The 19,349-nt window shown below is 35.7% G+C and overlaps 2 protein-coding genes across 7 annotated transcripts in view; both read left to right on the top strand.

Moving 5' to 3' along the window:
- The first annotated feature begins 2,850 nt into the window (after positions 1 to 2,850).
- LOC135583966 (octanoyltransferase LIP2, mitochondrial-like) lies at positions 2,851 to 6,687 on the top strand. Of its 3 annotated transcripts, XR_010501024.1 has the most exons (3): positions 2,851 to 3,062; positions 5,655 to 5,809; positions 5,914 to 6,054. XR_010501024.1 is itself a non-coding variant. In XM_065166473.1 (2 exons), the coding sequence occupies exon 2, from the start codon at positions 5,725 to 5,727 to the stop codon at positions 6,454 to 6,456; it is 732 nt and encodes a 243-aa protein (XP_065022545.1). In that variant the 5' UTR covers positions 2,853 to 3,062; positions 5,655 to 5,724; the 3' UTR covers positions 6,457 to 6,687. The 3 variants fall into 3 exon arrangements, 2 of the variants coding, with proteins under 2 accessions (XP_065022545.1, XP_065022546.1); XM_065166473.1 differs by having other exon boundaries at positions 2,853 to 3,062; positions 5,655 to 6,687; XM_065166474.1 differs by having other exon boundaries at positions 2,853 to 3,526; positions 5,655 to 6,687.
- A 2,168-nt stretch (positions 6,688 to 8,855) lies between these two features.
- Positions 8,856 to 19,349, top strand: part of LOC135649231 (cleavage stimulation factor subunit 77-like) — a 30,144-nt gene continuing 19,650 nt past the window's right edge. The window contains exons 1-9 of one of the 4 annotated variants that reach the window (XR_010501199.1): positions 8,856 to 9,186; positions 9,308 to 9,379; positions 9,542 to 9,604; positions 9,885 to 9,994; positions 13,627 to 13,727; positions 14,403 to 14,464; positions 14,568 to 14,708; positions 14,877 to 15,005; positions 16,869 to 16,915. Coding sequence is in view for 3 of the 4 variants with exons in the window: in XM_065167425.1 (XP_065023497.1) it covers positions 9,169 to 9,186; positions 9,308 to 9,379; positions 9,542 to 9,604; positions 9,885 to 9,994; positions 13,627 to 13,727; positions 14,403 to 14,464; positions 14,568 to 14,708; positions 14,877 to 15,005; positions 16,869 to 16,915 (743 nt within the window). In the remaining variant the exon portion in view is untranslated. Of the gene's footprint in view, positions 9,191 to 9,307; positions 9,380 to 9,541; positions 9,605 to 9,884; positions 9,995 to 13,626; positions 13,728 to 14,402; positions 14,465 to 14,567; positions 14,709 to 14,876; positions 15,006 to 16,868; positions 16,916 to 19,349 lie in introns of all 4 variants that reach the window. The other 3 variants (XM_065167425.1, XM_065167426.1, XM_065167427.1) reach the window with 3 other exon arrangements.

The raw sequence follows: 19,349 nt of genomic DNA, 5'->3' as shown, positions 1-19,349 counted from the left end.
AATCTCACTTGTCTATTATATGATATCAAGGAATGTTAGCCACTTTAATCTTAAGCTCACTCTTTCGTTGCCATTGCTTCGAATCAAAATGACATATAAAGAATAAGCTATATGGTATCTCCTCTGACAAATGCATCATAATTCTCTTCGACACCTTCAGCACTTACTCCATTTAAGATGGAGCAGGATGGAGCATCCTGCGTAAGGAGAGAGGAAAAAGGAAAAGAGATGAGAAGAAGACACGAAAGCTAGGAAAAAACCACTCCGCTTGCTAGCTAACAAAAATTTATTATATAATGAAGTACTTCTGACTTAAGCATTAGCATTAGAGAGTATCTATAAGCTCCATTCGAGGAATATATTTTTTAGGTTAAGCTTAATCTCCAGTTTCATGGCATGATGGGTTATTCTTAAAATTATTTTATAATGATTGCAGCTATGGTGGACAAAAAGAGTTTATCGGCTTCATTCATTCCACTTGGATGAACAACCTATATATCTGACAGATATCTGAGGTGGTTCTATTGGTTCATTTAGAATATCGATTGAATCATTATAATCGAGAGAGAAAAACTCTCTCATTATTATTTTTTTCTTTACTTTTCTTTCACCTTTCCATTGTTGTGTTGATCTTTTTTTTTATGGGTTCAATATTTTGTTTTTCTTACTTTTATTATGGTTGTGTTAATGTGTATGGATTTTGGTCATTAAGGACCAAAAATAGTCAGCTCCATTAGAAACTCTTTTTTTTTTTGTTTTCTTATTGTTACTTATTTACTTGTTTTCTATTAATATAAATTTATCTTTGTATTTCAAATATTATATTTATTAGATTTGTTTACTATATCCGATCTAATTTAATTTATGCACTAACCATCGAAGGAAAAAGTCTATATATTATCATATCAAAACTAAGAATCTAACATGAAGCTAAAAACCTCTCAGACAAAGTTGATTGCAAATATTATCATTATGCCTTACTGATTAGCTGATTAATTAATCGGGATTAGCTTCTGATGAAAATTTTCCTTCGTTTTATAGTTATTTATTTTCTAATTAAATATATAATTATTAATATTTTGAATTACTATAATTCAAAATTGAATTATTCATATATATATAAGACTGTTTTCATTGTTAAAAAATGAAAAAATTATTATTATTATTATTATTATTATTATTATTTATAATAATTCAATTATTATTATTATTATTATATAATGTAGATAGTTCACGTGGTGGGTCCACAAACAGTGTGGATCCTACATCACCCTAAACAATTGGGTTAGAGGACGCTTATCTAAATCCGAATCCTAATCTGATTCATATTCCTAATCTACCCGATATCTTTCCTCTAATCCTCGTCAGATTTCAGCCCTTTCTATAAATGGACTCCTAATATCCTCGATTTCTCTTCCGAGTGACGGCGTCCTCCTCTTCGACTCGTGTTACAATGGAGCTCGTTGGCTGGTCTTCCCGCCTTCCCTCCCACCGCCTTTCCTCCGTCTTCCGTCTCCTCGGCCTCCGCGACTGTCTGCAGGACCTAGAACTCCGTCGCCAAAGCCGCCGCCGCCGCCGACGAAGACACCATCAAGCGCCTGCAGACCCAGTGGCTGATGATTCCCGGATCCCGATCCGGTGACGCTGACGAAGACGAAGACGCCTTCTCCTCCTGCAGAGTCTACGACCTCGCCCACGACATCGAGTTCACGATCTCCCTTCCGCCGGGAACCTTCCGCTGCGTGGGCTCCTCCGACGGCTGGCTCTTCATCATCAACGACCTCGGCGAGTTCTCCATGTTCAACCCGCTAGCCGGCGCCAGGATCCTGCTCCCCCGAGTCACCACCTTCCCGGGCGTCGACGCCGTCCTCGACCCCTCCTCCGGCCGCATCCACCACTACGTCCTCCACGATACCGACAACGACGTGGACTTTGAGGCGGAGCATTTCTTCCCCTGCTACTTCTACAAGGCGGTCGTCGCCTGGACCTCTCCCTCCTCCTACACCGTGGTGGTGCTTCACACCTCCGCTCAGCAGCTAGTGGCATCCCGTGGCGACCTATCCGCTCGACTTCCTACATGCCATGCATCACAAAGGCCTCTTTTACGCCGCTACAGAAGACGGGATCGTAGAAGCTTTCGAGTCTCCTTCTGGAGTCGACGCAGTCGTCATGGGCTTCAGCACCCAAAGATGGTTCGACAACTCGTATTTGATCCAACTTTCCGGCGATCTCATCCAAGTGCCGAGACATGCCGAATACATCAAGGATCACGAAGATTATACTTACAGGACAGTGGATCTCCGGCGGAAATGGGAGAGCATAAAGAGCATAGGGGAGCATGCATTGTTCGTCGGCAGTAATGACAGTGTCGCTCATTCCCACCAAGGATGTGCCATCTCTCAAGGCCAATTGCATTTATTTTACTGACGATTTCTGGGACCGTGGCTTCTGAGGAAAAGAAGCACCCCCGTGATTTGGGTGTTTTTAGCTTGGAGGAACGCAGTGTTACCGCCTATTTACCGTCGGAGCTCGGAGATAACTTGGTTTGGTTTGTGCCTAAGCTGTCATGAAATGTAAATGTGAGTATTATTTCATGTTAAACTACTTCAAGACAGTGATTTGTAATTTCATAAACCCCATTAGCACAATGATTTGTAATTTCTATAAGACACGTCTGATTTTGAACAAATTGTAACAGTAGCACAACAATGTTACATTCATATTTAGTGTCGGATTTCGATCGGTCTATCTATAATGTTAATTAAACAACTTGGTTTGTGGATGTGTTTTAACAATTTCGGGTTGAACGTATTTGATCCGTTATGACATTCTTAGGGTCTTGAGACATTATCGAAATCTGTTGTGGGTTTGGACGATCTGACGGACCCAACCCGTTACCTGCCTTCGGAAACCTAATCGCGGCGACGGCGTCTTCCTCCGAGAGGCTCTTCCCCTCTCTCTCTCTCTCTCTCTCTCTCCTCCTTCAGTGTCGCCCCCTCACGCAGCCTCCGGCCAGCGGCTTCCGTGCGCAAGGCAGACCTCCATGGTGTCTTCTTCTCACGGTAACTCTTATCTGTTTCTCTTTCCCCTCCCCGCTGTCCTCTCCTCCGCCGCCGCCCCTTGCCTTCTCCACGACAGCTCCCTTATCCCTCCTCCTCCTCCCGCGCCGCCCGTCGCTGTCCTCACCTTGTCCTCCTCCGTCGCCCCCCGCCGACCCCGATAGCCATCCTCGCCGTCCTCTGACTCGTCCTTCGATCTCGACAGTCCCCCACTCCACCATCCTACTCCGACCCCGACGGGCCCCGATAGTTTCACCCCTCTTCGCCTTCTCTCTGCATCTTCCTCTCCCCTCCCAACCAACAGTCAACAGCATGCTCCCTTTTTCTTCTCCTCTCTGCTTCTTGCTCTCCTTCCCTCTGTTTCTTTCCTTTTTCTCTTTCTCTCTCTTGTTAATCGTTATCAATAATAGTCTATACGGATTTGATGATCATTGTCTTTCTTGAGAGAAATTGTTGGATTTTTAATGGTAATCTTCTCTTATTTTGTCATTTTTATTATTAGATTTGAACAATATAGTACTTTGGTATTTTAAATGAATGTAATTTTAATATTTTGGTGATGATATTTGAAATATAAAGTGGTATAGAACTCATGTAATTTCTCAATTTTATTTTATTGATCATATTGCTCCTTAATCATTTATTTTTAAAAATTATAATATTTGTGAGCGGCTGGCGACTCTGTTTCGGCACCTTGGCACCTTTTAGCGCTTAGCTCCCAGTCCTACCAAGTTCATTTAGCCAACATTGCCACTTGATTAGTATCTAATTGCCCATAACGTTATGTAACTGATACAAATTAGTTGTTCGACATTGGAGTATAACCTATTTAAAATTGCTTCAGTTGATGATAATTTAATGATCATTGGAGCTTGGTTTCATGGCACACCAGATGGCTGTAGAAGTCATGTCAGTCCAAGCTTTAGGTTGATGAGATAAATAATAGTGTCTTTGTGCACCACAGTATGCTTTTGTTGCTAGATACTGAGACTCCTATCTTCCAACCAATTGAAAGAGAAGATGATCAATTTATGTATCATGTTGCTAGAACCCCACAATTTAAGACTCCATTTACATTAGAACTCAATATGGTTCAAACACCTCATTTCATATAGCATCGGAGGCCCCAAAATATCAAATTCAGAACAGCATCGACAAAAAAAATAAATTAATAGAAATTTTATAACTTTAATTTTTTCCTCCACATCCTGTGAATCCATCCTTGGGGGAGATATGCACCCATGTATGCACTCGTACACTGGCAGCACAATGTCAATGTCTTAACACATCAAATCTTCTAAAAATATACCAAACCGGCAACTACTGCAAGGTGATGCAGCATTACAATTCTTTTTCACTGGCTTTTTTGTTTCTCTTGGACTTTGTGCAGTGCATATTTTACTTGTCATTTAAATAATTGGGTTCACTATTGATTGAAGAGATCCAAAAATATAAAGATAGATGCCAATTAGAAGCTTGTATCGTTACTTTGTTAGTATCATCTACTTTAGAGATTGATATTTTAATTTTGTATTCTTTGTATTGTAGATCAAGCCAATAGACTGGATACCCATATGGTTCTACTTGCATATGTGATACCTACCTATGCCGAGAAGCTTATGTTTTTCGATGAACATAATATTTTTTTCTGGCCTTCAAATGTACCAGGTGCTGAATAGAATAAAACATCTTAAATAAGGTGTTGATTAAATGATCATGAGGCCTAAGTTTGCTAGATTTTCACTATAAAATTAAAATTGAAGGGCAATAGTCCTCCCTGCAAAGCCAATAAACTTTTGCATATAGGTCTCTGTTGAAGTTTAAAGCCTTGTAATTGTTGTAAGCTATCTATATGGCTTTCCTGGGCATCGGCTGCTTCTGGGGAGACCCAAGTTTGATCCTCTCTGTCACAAAGAATAGTCTGCAGTGTGCTAAGGGATTTCATTTTTGGAACAAACACTAGCAGTATTTTGCTGATGCCACAAATCAGTGCAGGTTGAGAAATTGGCTAACCGAAGCAAACAAGCTCCTGTATACTTCATGTTGCAAAGTATAATTCAGCATCAATGCTTAGAAAACATGGTGTTGGTTCTGCCCATTTTTGGCACTGCACTGAAAAAAGTAAATGTCTCCTTAGCAATTTCTCTTATATCTAGGTTACAGAAAGAGTTTGTGAGCTTCTTTCTAAATACTTTGCTTCCTCCCTCATCAGTCATCCTTCTTTTTTGCTTTCCCACATTTTATTATAATATATTAGTTCTTTAAAGTTGTCTTGTTTATTCTTCTAACATCAGGTTAAATTTTTACAGTTTGCGTTACCTTTTTACCACAAATGCAAAAAAGGTTCTTACAGGCTTCAGTTAGTTATTACCTCTCGGTACATAATAATGGTTATTTATTTTCCTACACAGTAAGCTTAAGAGCACTAAATGTTCATTGATTTTCTAGGGAGATCACTTCCAATGGGTTTATTCCAATATACCAGAAAATTATCTAGATTACTTGTCATTTTGTGTATCCAAGTACTTCTTGTTTATTCACAATTATATTATATGTTGCCACTCATTTTCATTGATGAGATGAACTATTTTGCAGATGTATGCAAGAGTCTGAGGACCTGAGATCAGCATAGGTCTTTCAATCCTTGCAGATCTGAGAATAATATATGCTCGATATTGTTGAACATTACATTTGTTTTCTATTTCAACTAAAGATACACCATATGAGACTACAGAGGAGCCTCGAGGCCTGTAAGTTTGGAATTATTAATTATTTCGATGCACTTAAGCTCCAAGAAAGGCTTGCTTCTGATAGAAAATCCGGTAAAATTCTGGATACTATCCTATCCCTTCAGCATCCACCAACATATACACTTGGAAAAAGGCGAACAGATCATAACTTATTGGTGTCTGGGGCTGATCTTAAAACCATGGGTGCTGAGCTTCACTACACAGAAAGAGGTGGTGACATCACATTTCACGGACCAAGGCAAGCTATTCTTTATCCCATTGTTTCTCTGAGAGATGTTGGATGTGGTGCAAGGAATTATGTTGAAGGGCTGGAGTCAGTGATGATAGAAGTAGCTTCCTTCTATGGTGTCAACGCCCATGCGGGAAAAACAGGTGAGACCGGGGTGTGGGTTGGTGACCGAAAAATTGGTGCAATTGGTGTTCGAATAAGTTCAGGCATCACTTCACATGGATTGGCCTTCAATATTGATCCTGATCTGAGCTACTTCAAGCATATTGTGCCTTGTGGAATTCCGGACAAAGGTGTTACATCCTTAAAAAGAGAGACAGAGATGGAATTACCACCTGATGAAGTGATCCATGAGCAGCTGATTCACTGCTTTGCGAAGGTATTTAGATTCAGTGACATCCAATGGAAAACACAATGATGAGCTCAAGTGGCGGTTACATAATTCATGGCAATGGTCTGACTGATCACTTGAATGGTGCATAAATTCATCTACTTCTAACCTGTTCATTGAAGTGTTTTTTGTGTGAGCCTTCTCAATAATGGAAGTGGGTTTTATTGTGTCGGGTGGATCAATGAAAATTAGGTTGCTGAAATGTTCCATTTCCCATCCTTTGTGATCTGTGTGAAGAAGAAATTTTCATTTGATGGAGTCTTCAGAGTACACAGATTTTACTGAAGGATGATTACAATCGAGCACTCCTGTATGTGAAAGACTGCACCTCAAATCATAGCACTAAAAGAGTTGCAGCTTTCTAACATGTACAATCTCACTAAATTTAAGGTATCAAGATTAAATCGAATTGAGTCTAAGCATACCAGGATATTAGTAGGATGGGAATATTTAATAGTGTAATAAATATATATACATAATACAATATAATATATAACAAAAGAGACAAGTTCTCTTTCTTGATTTTTCTCTTTTTTTTATATCTTCTTTTTAATTGTTTTTCCTGTTTCCTTTGATCTTTTTTTGCCCTGCTCACCTTCTTCCATTTCTGTTAATACAACAAAGGATACTACTCTTCAACTTATAAGGAGACAAAAATGTTATTGGATGTGCAAAGTGTTTTTGTTTACCAATATAACATTGTTTTGAGGCACTTTATATGACTAATTTTAAAGTAAAGAACCAGACCTGTTTAAATCAAATTTATAACTTAATTTGAGGTTATTTACTTATCGATCATTTTATTTTGAATGTATTTACATATCAATTTCTATCTCATCAATTTTTATATGCCAAATGTTAGTTCCTTTTACTAGTTCAATTAGACACCTTCAAGTCATTTATTAGACTAGATATTAACCTAACCAATTATTAACCTCTATAACAACAAGTATCTAACATTATGCCAACTAGACATATCATGTTAGGATGAGTACATTCTCATTTTGAACTCTTGAATCTCATTTAAAATCTCAAACCCTTGCATAGAAAAATATTGACTTAAACATAAAAGGATTTTATTAGGTATAACTTCTATGTAAGTTTTACCTCCTACCAAGTCACAGTATGAGTTTGGAAGAAGGCTCCCTAAGGAGGGAGATATATTCCTTGGTTAATCTTCCATATCACAATTCACTTTCAAACAAATTTCTTGTCAATTCTAAATACAGTAAGATCCATTAAAAATATTGAGTTAATGTTGTCACATTGAGTTGATGACCAAATTGTCATTAACATCCATCAAGAAAATAGTTACCTCTAATGTAAAAGTACATATGATTATTGGAAATAAATATTTTTGTTAAATTATTTAATTTTTCTGATTTATTTGGCAAATAATGACAATATACTTTTGTCAAAAATATATAAATGGGTAAAAAAAAAAACTAAATTTAGTTTTTAGTTACACTTCATTATCACATGATGTCGAATTGTAAATAATGATAAATTAAAGACTAATATGTAACGAGTCCAAAATATTATGATAGATAGGTTAATAATCCTTGAATCTTAATTTGAACTTAATAATTATTTTTAATGTGATAAACATAGAAAATTATATTTAACTTAATGATGTAAATATCAAAATATTTAATTTAATGATGTAAAGTATCAAGGCATCTGATACTTCTTAACAAGGCAAAGTATTTCACTCGATGCATCATCACATTTGAATTATCCTTTGTCTAATTTTGATATTATAAAACCCTGATCAAAATTAACACTATAACTTGTCACGAAAACATATGATTATTTCAAAAATCCATGACTTTTGAGAGCAACTTTTTGCTAAATTGTTTTTATTTTACCCATTTATTTGGTGAAAAACGATAATATAATTTGTTGTCAAAATATAAAATTGGGTGAAAAAGTAAAGAAGAATTATAAATTTAGTGTTTTGTGTAATTCATTATTTCACGATGTCAAATTGAAAATAGTGATCAGTTGAAGACTAATATTATGATTAATAATCTTTGAATCTTAATTTGAACTTAATAATTATATTTGATGTGAGAAACGTAGAAAGCACACATCCACTCTAACCATGACAATATGTGTGATGGCTGTGCTGGTAATGCCCCACCCATGCAATAGTAGCATGATTTAAGCCAAATCTGGTGGTGTGCATCAAATTTGCTCGACTTGGGTTCAGCAGATTAGACGTCTATTAGCCAATTCGACCGCTAATTCGGATCCTCCCGAAACCGACACAAATGCGATTAGAGATCCAACAGTTACTAATAGACAGTCTATTCGTCTATTTGCTCTACCCGAAACGAGAGTTAACGCACTACCCGAACCCGTTCCAATTTCCGATGAAACCCGATCCGATTTAAACGGGTCGGATATACGGTTTCCAAGCGCAAAGAGGCACGACGAAGCAAGATTTGGTGAAGTGATCGACGGAGGGTCGTTTCCGGCTCCGCCCCCTCTCGGTCGCTCCGTGGGATGCGGGAAAGTTCACGCTTTCTGGTGCCCTCTTCCCTCCGCTCTTCAATCTCCAACGGTGCTCTTCGGCTCCGTCTCGTCGCTGTTGGATCGCCGAAACCCTCGCCAAGGGTTTCCGGCCTTTGATCGCACCAAGAACAACGAGTCCTTGTATACTCCCATCTTCCCGTCTGTTCCTCTCTTGGAACCGAAGTTCTGGGATCTTTTGCTCTAGACAAGCACCAGAGAGCGATGACCGACGAGCCCAAGGCAAGTTCCTGATTTTCTAGGTTATTTTGCTACCGGCGTTTAGGGTTAAGTTATTTGGGCGTCTTTTGTCTACCTGGGTTTTGTGTACGATTTTGTACCCTGATTCTTGTTTCTTGAGTAGAAAGGCGATGATAACGCCACTACCGACATATACAATGTCGAAGCTGCTGAAATTCTTGTGAATGAGGCCCAGGTGAGCTTTCACGTCCATTTCTATGTTAGATAATTTACCTCAGAGTTGTAACTTCTTTGCTACTATTATTATTAAGAGAGGATTTTCTTCTGTCACTCGAGTGATGCGTGAGTGAGATTTGGTTGCTTGTGTTTATCTGATTTACACTTGTTGTTTCTGAAGGCTCTTCCTATCACCGAGGCGGCTCCAATCTATGAGCAGCTCCTTTGTACATTTCCCACGGCTGTAAGTGGTTTATATTTTATTTCTATGTTGCTTTTCCTTTTCCCAGATTGACGTGCTTGAAAACAATTCCATGAAAAGGAAGAAAAGATGCATTGTGTCATTAGAGGTTAATATGGAGTTGTAAAATAATTTTTCATGGTCGGAGGAAGGCGTAATGCAGAGATTGTCGTGATTCTCAGGCTCTCGCCAACTTGAATAAACTTCTTGCCTACTGGTAGCTATTGAAATAATCACTTTAAGAGCTGTTTCCTTCTTATTTGGATTCCTCCTGCATCTGCAGGCAAAATACTGGAAGCAATATGTGGAGGCATACATGGCCATCAACAATGATGAAGTTACAAAACAAATTTTCAGTCGGTGTTTATTGAATTGTCTTCAAATATCTCTTTGGTAGGCTTTGTTTATTGTTTAATATATTTAAGGGAGTGATTCTTTTAGTAACAAATATTATAGTTTTTCTTAATCTTTTAAAGTGAGCAACGTACCTTAGTTTTTTTTATGTACACTGGTATTAATGCCATTTCAATAATTTCTTTTGATGAAAATTTAAAATCCTACGTCAGTTAAGAAGTTAGATCCTGAGTATTATTGTTGTTTCTATATATTGGCCTCCAGTTTCACTTTGATAGCTTTGGCATATTATAAACTTTGCTCATTATTCTTTAAGATTTAATTTTGACCTTTTGTTGCCCCAAATGTTTAGTCATCCCTTTAACAATTCAATTTTATGAAATTGAGACCACAGAGTTGTTTGATGCTATTTCCTGCATATAACTATTGTAATTATTCATGGGCATATAGTTTCCATTTCTATTCAATATTTTGTAAACTGTTCTCATGGTTCGAAATGATATGAAATTTTTTAATATGAAGTCCTCAATAAATGGGGGTGAACACACAATTTTTGAATAAACCCACAGCTGAGGTGAGGGATTGCAATATGACACAGACATTTTGTGCTAATTGTCTTTTGGTGGAATTATGATTTTTTTAATTAAAATATGGACCCCAAAAATAGTGGTTCCTGCTTTTGTTTCTTGCACTCTGATTTCATCAAAATGCTAGAATATTCAGAGCATGAAAGAAAACTGATGTAGGATGAGACTTAGGGTTAATTGAGTCAAATCTGTGTTATTCAGCGTTTACTTTTTTATCGTTTTTATGTTATTTTTTTTAAAACTACTTTTGGTGATTGTTCTTGTGTTTTTCTTTTGTGTTGTATTGATGCTGGGAGTTCTGTGCATTTAGTTGAATGTAGTATGGCTTAGAGAAGTTACTAAGCATCAGAACTCAAGTTTGGATAACTTAAGATGTCTATATGGAACTTTGTGGGAATATGAATATTCCTAAAAAGTAGTATTCTATATTTATGTTTATTCTAGAGCGATAATTTAGATTGGTCAGGTTGGAAAAAAGTGGATTAATTTTGAGATATGGTGAATTGTGAGTTGGAAGAAACTTAATATCCTTAGTACTATGACCTGCCTTCCTTGTGCTCTCCTTTGCTGCCTGCCTTTTATATTCTTTTATTTTGGCGCTCCAATTCATAGAAAGCATATCTTACATTACTCCTCCAATAACTATTCATTGAAATGAATTTTTGTTATAATTAAATTTCTTAATATCTGACATTATCTTTCATTTAATGTTTGACTACTAAAATGAATAACTTTTGTAATTTGATTGACATTGTGGAGATATATTAGATGTGCTGATTTTTCAGGTCTACAAAAGACCTTTTTTTATACTCCCATCTCTAAACTGTCTATCCAGATGATCTGTTAAGTGCTTTCGACATGATTCCTAGGATATCTACCTCTTAAGGCGTGCCTTATCATTTAGAACACATTATGGTGGTGACATCTATACTGCAAGCAGCACTTACGTGCTGAATCAATAGCAACTTGTAAAGAGACCTGGACAAGTTATAATTAAGCAAAGTTAAGTTCTATATTTTATTTGCTCATATAGCATCAAAACTCCTAGCTCTTTACATCATTGAGATAAAGTCATGAAGCATCTGCTTTTGCTGAATCTGGCTCTTTTCTGGGGTGTTTGGATAAGGTCTTGAAGGAAATATCCAAAAGATTCATCACATTTCCTTGTATCTATATATTGTTGATGGATTTATTTTTAGTAGGATCGCCATTTGTTTTTTTTTCTTTCCTTTTTGTGTATTTGAAGGTATTCCTTTTTAGGTTGTGCACTTGTAGCGTTAAATGCCTTTGTTTACTATTATGTGAAAGCCACTAACTAATGGAAGGAAAAAGGTATTTGAATCAGTAAGGTCAATTTCAAATTTTTTGAGTATGAAGGCAAAACTGATGTTAAAAATGAACAAAGATGGAAACTCAAGGATCTCATGATGACATCCTTATTTTATAGCTTTTAGCACTTTTGAATTTCCAGTATGGACCACCCAATATATACCGGTCCATCAAAACAGTGGGTTTGCAGAATAGTGAACCATGAGTATTTCCATCTGACATTTTGCCTATATGGCCTTGACCGATATGTTCTCATTTTCCTTTGTTTTGAGGTTCCAAACTTGGTTGACAGCCAAACTTATGCTCTCTTTGGGTCTTTACTCTTGTGTATGCTAATGAAATCTAAAATGTTAATATTTTACCTGACTTACCTAGGAAGGGTAAACACTTCTTCGGGTGATTGAGTAAGACTTGGTCAGGTTTTAATTGTCAGTGCTAATACATTATTATCAATAATGTCATTTGCCATTTAGTTTATTTTAATGATTTTCACATATCCAAATTCAAAGAGAGTAAATAATTAAATTTCGAGGCATGGAATCCACAGTAGCAATGAAGACTGTTTTATTACCATCTTGAGCATTCTTGTCATCTCAAACAACTTGTAAAAGTATTTTTGTTGCTTTTTTTCATTTTGTCGTCCCATAATTACCCTTGATCAAAGAAAAAAAAGATCCTCGTATAAGCAGTGCTACAATTGGTAAACATATTTTCTTTTTTCAAGCTAAATTATTGGTTGTTCTAATATGCCTGTAGAAGCACAGTAGGCTATTGACGTAACAAATCATGATAGGCTATGTGATTGCCACTGTAACATGTAGATGGTAATAGTTACATTTGGTGTAAATCTTGTTCTTCATCCTTGTATTTCTTTTGATTACAGCTTTTTGTTAAAACAATCTGAGGCACAGTTATGGGTGATAAAATGATATCAGGAAATACGAAGGGTGGTACACAAAAAATTATTGAGGTGATCGTGTATCCAAAACTTTCTGTTGGATGCACTAAATACTTTAAGCCATAATTTTGGCAGGCCTAAAGCAACAAAGATTTTGTGATACCTTTTAATAATCGTGTATGCATTGTAGATTTTACTTTTGTATAATTTCAGCTGGAGGAATAAATCTGAACCAGGGTGAGAGGGTTTGTCTAAAACCATTAGCACTTAATATTTGTGACTTTTCAGTTGCATAAGAACTTGATTGACAGGTGGATGGATCTAGCTTCACCTCTATATTAATCCACTGTCAGCAAAATGTCTTTCTTTTGTCTTGAACCGTGGTAGGCTTTTCAAAATTTAGTTGGAATATTATTGTTTAAGTCCTGTATGAAAAATTTATAAGTAGCTGGAGTTAATCTTAGTAACAATCTAATTATTTAAGTATTTTCGGATTCTCCTAATGCAACATTCATTTTTGGAAAGTTATCATTGTAGAATTCAGCTTGAGGTTTAGATACTGGCACTGATACGATAGTCTATAACACTATTGGACTGAGACATACTGATTAGGATGATATCATACTGTCTGGTACACCCAAAACATATTAAAAATATTTAATATTGATATTTGGTCAGTATATTGTGTTTCTGACATACCAATGTGTACTGTATGATATTGTCAAAATACTGTGAAATCTCATAACCTGGTACTGCTTGTTAAATCTTATAGTCATGGGAAAAAATTCTTATGTTAACAAGTTATTGCTTTTTATTCTTTTGGATGCTTATTGACATTGCTTATTTTCAATGTGTAGGCGGTGTTACATTAGCTTTATAAAGAAAGTAAATGAGAAGAAGGGACTTGAGGGTGTAGAGGAAACCAAGAAAGCTTTTGATTTCATGCTTAACTATGTTGGTATAGTCAACCACCTCTGCTGTTTGGAGTTTCTTTTTAAAGTTTTTCATCTTGGAAGTCCTGTGTCGCATGTGATGTACAGTTGTTTCAAAGACCTTTTCTTTTAATTCAACAAATTAAGCTATTATACATCTCTGTAAATGTCTTATCAGGTCCATAACTATAAATGTTAACAAAAAGAAGATGAATAGAATTAAGAGTTCAATAATTATATATTTGATTTTGTGGAAATTTATTTCAAGGTGTTCAAGCAAATGCCTTTTATAAGAAGGCAACCATTATGCAAATGTTCTTAATTTCTTCCTGCAACATTTACATGCCAATATAGACTTTGGAGTTTAAAGATATTTGGATATTAGAAAAAGCTTTTTATCTCTTTTATCTTATGAACCATGTCAACATGGTTTGGTGCTCATTTTCCTCATGGCCATCACTTCCTTTTTGTCAAGACAAATAACCTCTTAACAGTTGAGGCTGTCTTAGGATACAACTTAATTAATCATAAACAGCATGTGGAGTTTTTGGTCATATCTGGCATTTTTGTTCATTTTTCCCTTCTGTTTTGTTTTAGGTGATACTTGAATTTGTCCAACTTTCATATTTGCTAATGCTAGCATAAGTTTTTGGCTTCATTGTTGAGCGTTTAGTAATCTGACTCTATTCATACTTAAACAGGATACGATATTGCTTCTGGACCTGTATGGTTGGAGTACATTGCTTTCTTGAAGTCATTGCCAGTCGGTGCAGTCCATTTCAGTCTCTATTCCTTGTGTTTTGCTAAGATTACTTATAGCATTTTGTATGAAAATGATGGCATGACTTTTACACTTGTTCAATTAGGCTAAGACAACTCAAGAAGAATCACATCACATGACTTCTGTAAGGAAAGCCTACCAAAGAGCAATTGTAACTCCAACTCATAATGTAGAACAGCTCTGGAAAGACTATGAAAACTTTGAGAACTCTGTTAGTCGCACGTTGGTAAGAACTTAAAGGTTTATGAATCTGAATATTAAATGCAATACAAGTTTGGAACTTATATGAGAGATCCTTGTGAAAAATTATTTGTTATGCAAGTTTAAATGATTTCTTTCAGGTTGTTCATTTTCTTAATGCATGATACTTTTATTTTTTTACTCAATTCTATAGGCAAAAGGGCTTTTATCTGAATATCAACCAAAGTTTAATAGTGCCAAGGCTGTATACAGAGAGCGGAAAAAGTATGTTGATGAAATTGACTGGAATATGCTTGCTGTGCCTCCAACCGGCTCTTACAAGGTTTACTTCAGTTTTTACTTTAGGTTTGATACTTCAACTTGTCTAATATTGAAGTAACTTATGCATATCAATGTTGTTAGATGTCATTGTTACTTTATCCCAAATTTTGCTGTGAAACGTGGAGTTTTCTTCAATTAAAAGCAAAACAATGTTAGTGCCTATACTTCTGCAAGGGCAACTGCCAAGCTATATAGCAGAATAGTGTAATCATCTAGTTATTCTTACTATCTCCTTAGTTTATATGTTTATTGTTATTGGTTTATCTTATTGTTACTCAGGAACAGAAAATGATAATGATGGTAGCAAAAATAAAAATAGATAACTAAGTAATATAGTCCAAAAAAATTTAAGATCAAAAGAAAGGAAAATGATGACCCCTTCATCTAGCGGTTGGAATTCTTAGAAAGAACTGCTCAATGATGGGTCAAGCATATTATGTCTTTTGCGCTCCCCTGGTCTAGCGAAACGTGCTTTAGATTCTGAAGAACCTCACCAGTAAGAAACTTATAATTATCACAATAATATAATTCTCAGATCATTTATATATCAGGTAGCTGTATTCTCTTGGTCATTACACTGATAGCCATTGAGTTAGACATGCAATTGGATACTGGATACTTCAAAAGGAAGAAATAGTAAACTAAGTTAGACATGCCCACTTGGATACTGAATACTTCAAAAAGGAAGAAATAGAAAACTACTGAAGCACATTAATATTATTGGTTCATCTTAGATGATATAGAGGTATGTTCAATTTAGTTATCATTCGAGATATCAACTTTACTAGACATTTCACTTCCAAATTGTTCTAAAGAAAAGTTATATTAAATTATTAATTGCAAAAAATTATGCTTCTAAATTGCTACTTAAGCATTTAGATATTGGCCCTTTGAACTGCTAAGTTGATCAAGTGGCTGCTAAACATTTAACTAGGTAAATGTTTAAGCTTTTGTTTGAAGCTATTTTAGCAGCATATTAGGTGCTCAATTAGCTACTATGAACCAAACTGGGATCTACAATCGTTTACTGTCTGATCCAAATTTCTCTATCATCCTTATTCTGAGAACAATCTATTTATCTTCATGTATTTAATATATATTATCAACAGTATAATTGTTGTCATTTGGTTGTTACTATCTTTGCATTGATGATCCTATGTAAAGATCTTACTTTCTCCAGATCTTGCTTTGATTTTATTTGAAAACATGAGTCTTAAGAGGCAAATTAACGTTTACCTTTGAATTTATATTTTCCCTTATGAATTAGTATACATGATTTGAAGAAGGTAAACAAAAGGAAAGCACAGGCAGATATAAAAAACATGAAGCCATGAGTTTTCCAAATTTAGCAGCATCAACCACACTGGTGACATAGTGATATATATGTGCCCAGCTGAGATGCAAGAGTTTTATGCATAGTGACATGACATCTGTGTCAGGTTGTCAGCCCAATGTTGTGTTGTCACATCCTTATAATGGCATGTGATGGGCATTAACACTACCAGCAAAATAGGTGGCAGAATGGTGCAAGTCATTGAGACTGTAGTGTGCAATACAAGGTTGTACCTTGTAAGAACATATGGTAGGATTAATTTATAATCTTTTTTTTGTTGTTGAGAAAACTAATATATATGTCTTCATGTTCCCAGTATTACTGAGAAGTATTACTTTTTTCATTAATTTGGACAGCTAGTAAATTTTGTAATTCCTCGACCTCCCCACTTTATCAAATGAGTTTTTCAGTTGTGCATCCAATCTCATCTTCATCCTTTTGGCTTCAGATCTCTCTCTCTCGATCTGTATCTATCTCTTCTACTTCTCTCCCCTATGTTAATTATTAACTTGTAAGAATTTCTACTTGCAGGAAGAGCAACAATGCATGGCTTGGAAAAGACTTCTGATTTTTGAGAAGTAAGCCAGTAACTTTATTTTTCTTCGTACACTAATTGTACATCTGACCTGATAGCTGTTTAGGTTAAAGTTAAATGTTAAATGAAGTCAAACTTTTCCAGCATTAGTTTCAGTTTTTTGGTTCTAAATTTTAAACCAATAAACTTAACTTTGAAACTGAAACAGCCAAAAAACAAGTTGCACAGCTCCTTATTGGTAGCAGATCAGTGACATGTTTTAGGTTACACATTCTTACATGCTTTAAGATCTATGCATACGTCAAACATGGATCGAAAATTAAATTTTGATCCTATGGTCCAAATAGAGAAAAAAGTTGAGAATCCTATTACTTTATTCTCCTGAAGTTGACAGAAATGTCATTGAGATGCAATTGCATTGGTTTAGGTATCTAGGTCAAATCTTCAATATAGTTGAATGGGACATGAATCAGTTTCTAGGTTATCACGATTGCATCTTAATTTTTTTCCCCTAAACACTTGGATCAGCTTAAGATTGGTCCAAATCGGATTCATTTACAGGCTAATATTTGGGAGTCAGCTTCATGAACAAAATAGTTTTTTTGAATGGTTTTGTGGTGGAGTTAAGAAGATGTCTGTTGTGATGTAGGACAAGTGCTCTGGTACCAAATCAGATGTTGGACAAATTGCTCTGTTATCAATATGATGTATCACAAGTGATTAATATCAAATCTGATGTAGGACAAAAGCATGAATGAGTAAAGAACTTAAATTTTATAGGTTTTGTAGTTGTAGAATAGAAAAGAACAGATATTAGATGAGATGAAAGGAAAAAAAGATCCCACTTATTCTGGCTCGAGCATTAAATCTCAGGTCACGCATGGACGACGTGATCACACGATCTAGAAAAGAATGTGACCTCACACCACAAAAACACAATATAGAAAAGACTTCATTCATTCAGTGATTTTGTAAGTATCTCAGAATATTCCTTCCTCCTTTATAAAACCCTAGGTACTAAAAGAAAAAAAGAAAAAAAATATAAACGAGGAAACAAAGTAATCAAGAAGATTACATCTCCTAAGTGAATGCACATCAATCATTTTTCTTTCCTTCTTTGCATGATATATATTTCTAGATTTGTTTTTGGCAAATAATCATCCTTTTTATAATATATTTAATTTATAGGTTTTTTCTTTATTAAGCCTTCAATTATTATCATACTAATTTTCTTGTATGGATGGAATCTTTAATCAAGAATCAAAATCTCCAATCAAGCCTAAGATTTGTCTGTCTCTTTTCTCTATTTGTTTGGCTTCCCTTTTTTCCTTCTCTTTAGGCAATCTTGGTAACTAATATAAAATTTAAAATATGTCATGTGATAACTTGTGGCATTTGAAAAGATCACCTATACTTGCAGAATCAATACAAAACCAAAATGTTTGCTATAGCATGGTTCGTCTTATCTGTCCGTACCAGTGTATCGATCAGTTGTCGGTACGACATGGTTCGCATCATACTGGTGTATTGACCAGCTATTAGTATGGTACGTATCGAGCTGTGCTGAGCATACCAACACGGTACATTGGAGTGTATCGATGTATTGCCTGTACTGGTCCTCTGTCGGATCGGTACATATCGCCTGTACTGAGCAGTATGCTTGGGTACATCAAACCTTATGGTACGATACATATCGAGCTGTATCGAGTGTACTGACATATGGTACATGGGGGCATACTGATGTACCGCCATACTGGTTCCCTGTTGGACCAGTATGTACCATCCGTACTAAGCGGTATGTTACGGTATAACGAACCTTGTGCTATAGTATTTTCGTGTTGGAACTTCCAAAGCTACACAAATATAGATTTTGGAGAATACATTGCACAACATACTCAATCCATTGAACAGAGTTTTTTCTGATTCTCATTTGGTAATTTGGTACTTCTGTATTTCTTTGTATTCTTTCTTAAAACATTGGACTTGGAATGAAACTTTTGAAACAATGTGAACTGAAACCAAAGCTCTATGGTTCCAACCAAAAACAAAGTGGAGCTTTGAGGTCTCGACAGGCAGTTAGATTCTGCAATATATTTACTTCTTAGAAGAGCAGGAGTTACCATATATATCACTCTTGATGTTTAAGACCTTCAAACTTGAAAATCGAAGCTGACATTAACTTGTTAATGTTATTGTTTTACTTTGATAGGGGCATATAAGATTATATGTCAATTCATGGCTTGCATTAGGACAAATATTTCAGCTCAAGAATTGAAATATGGCCTATAGTGCTTTTTCCCAATTGGCATTGCCATTGTGTTTGTGCCATTTCCTGCCAAGTTAAGCTGACATAGATCATGACATGCTAATGTTACATGTCCACATCCTTGGATTCAATATTTGTGGTATGCCACGTATACAAACCATAAAAAACTAATAACCATGTACCAGTGGACAATATTTTATTATTTTATTAT

This window comes from Musa acuminata, chromosome BXJ3-9 (assembly GCF_036884655.1).
Source record: "Musa acuminata AAA Group cultivar baxijiao chromosome BXJ3-9, Cavendish_Baxijiao_AAA, whole genome shotgun sequence".
NCBI lineage: Eukaryota > Viridiplantae > Streptophyta > Magnoliopsida > Zingiberales > Musaceae > Musa > Musa acuminata.
This window is presented reverse-complemented; position numbering and strand designations above follow the sequence as displayed.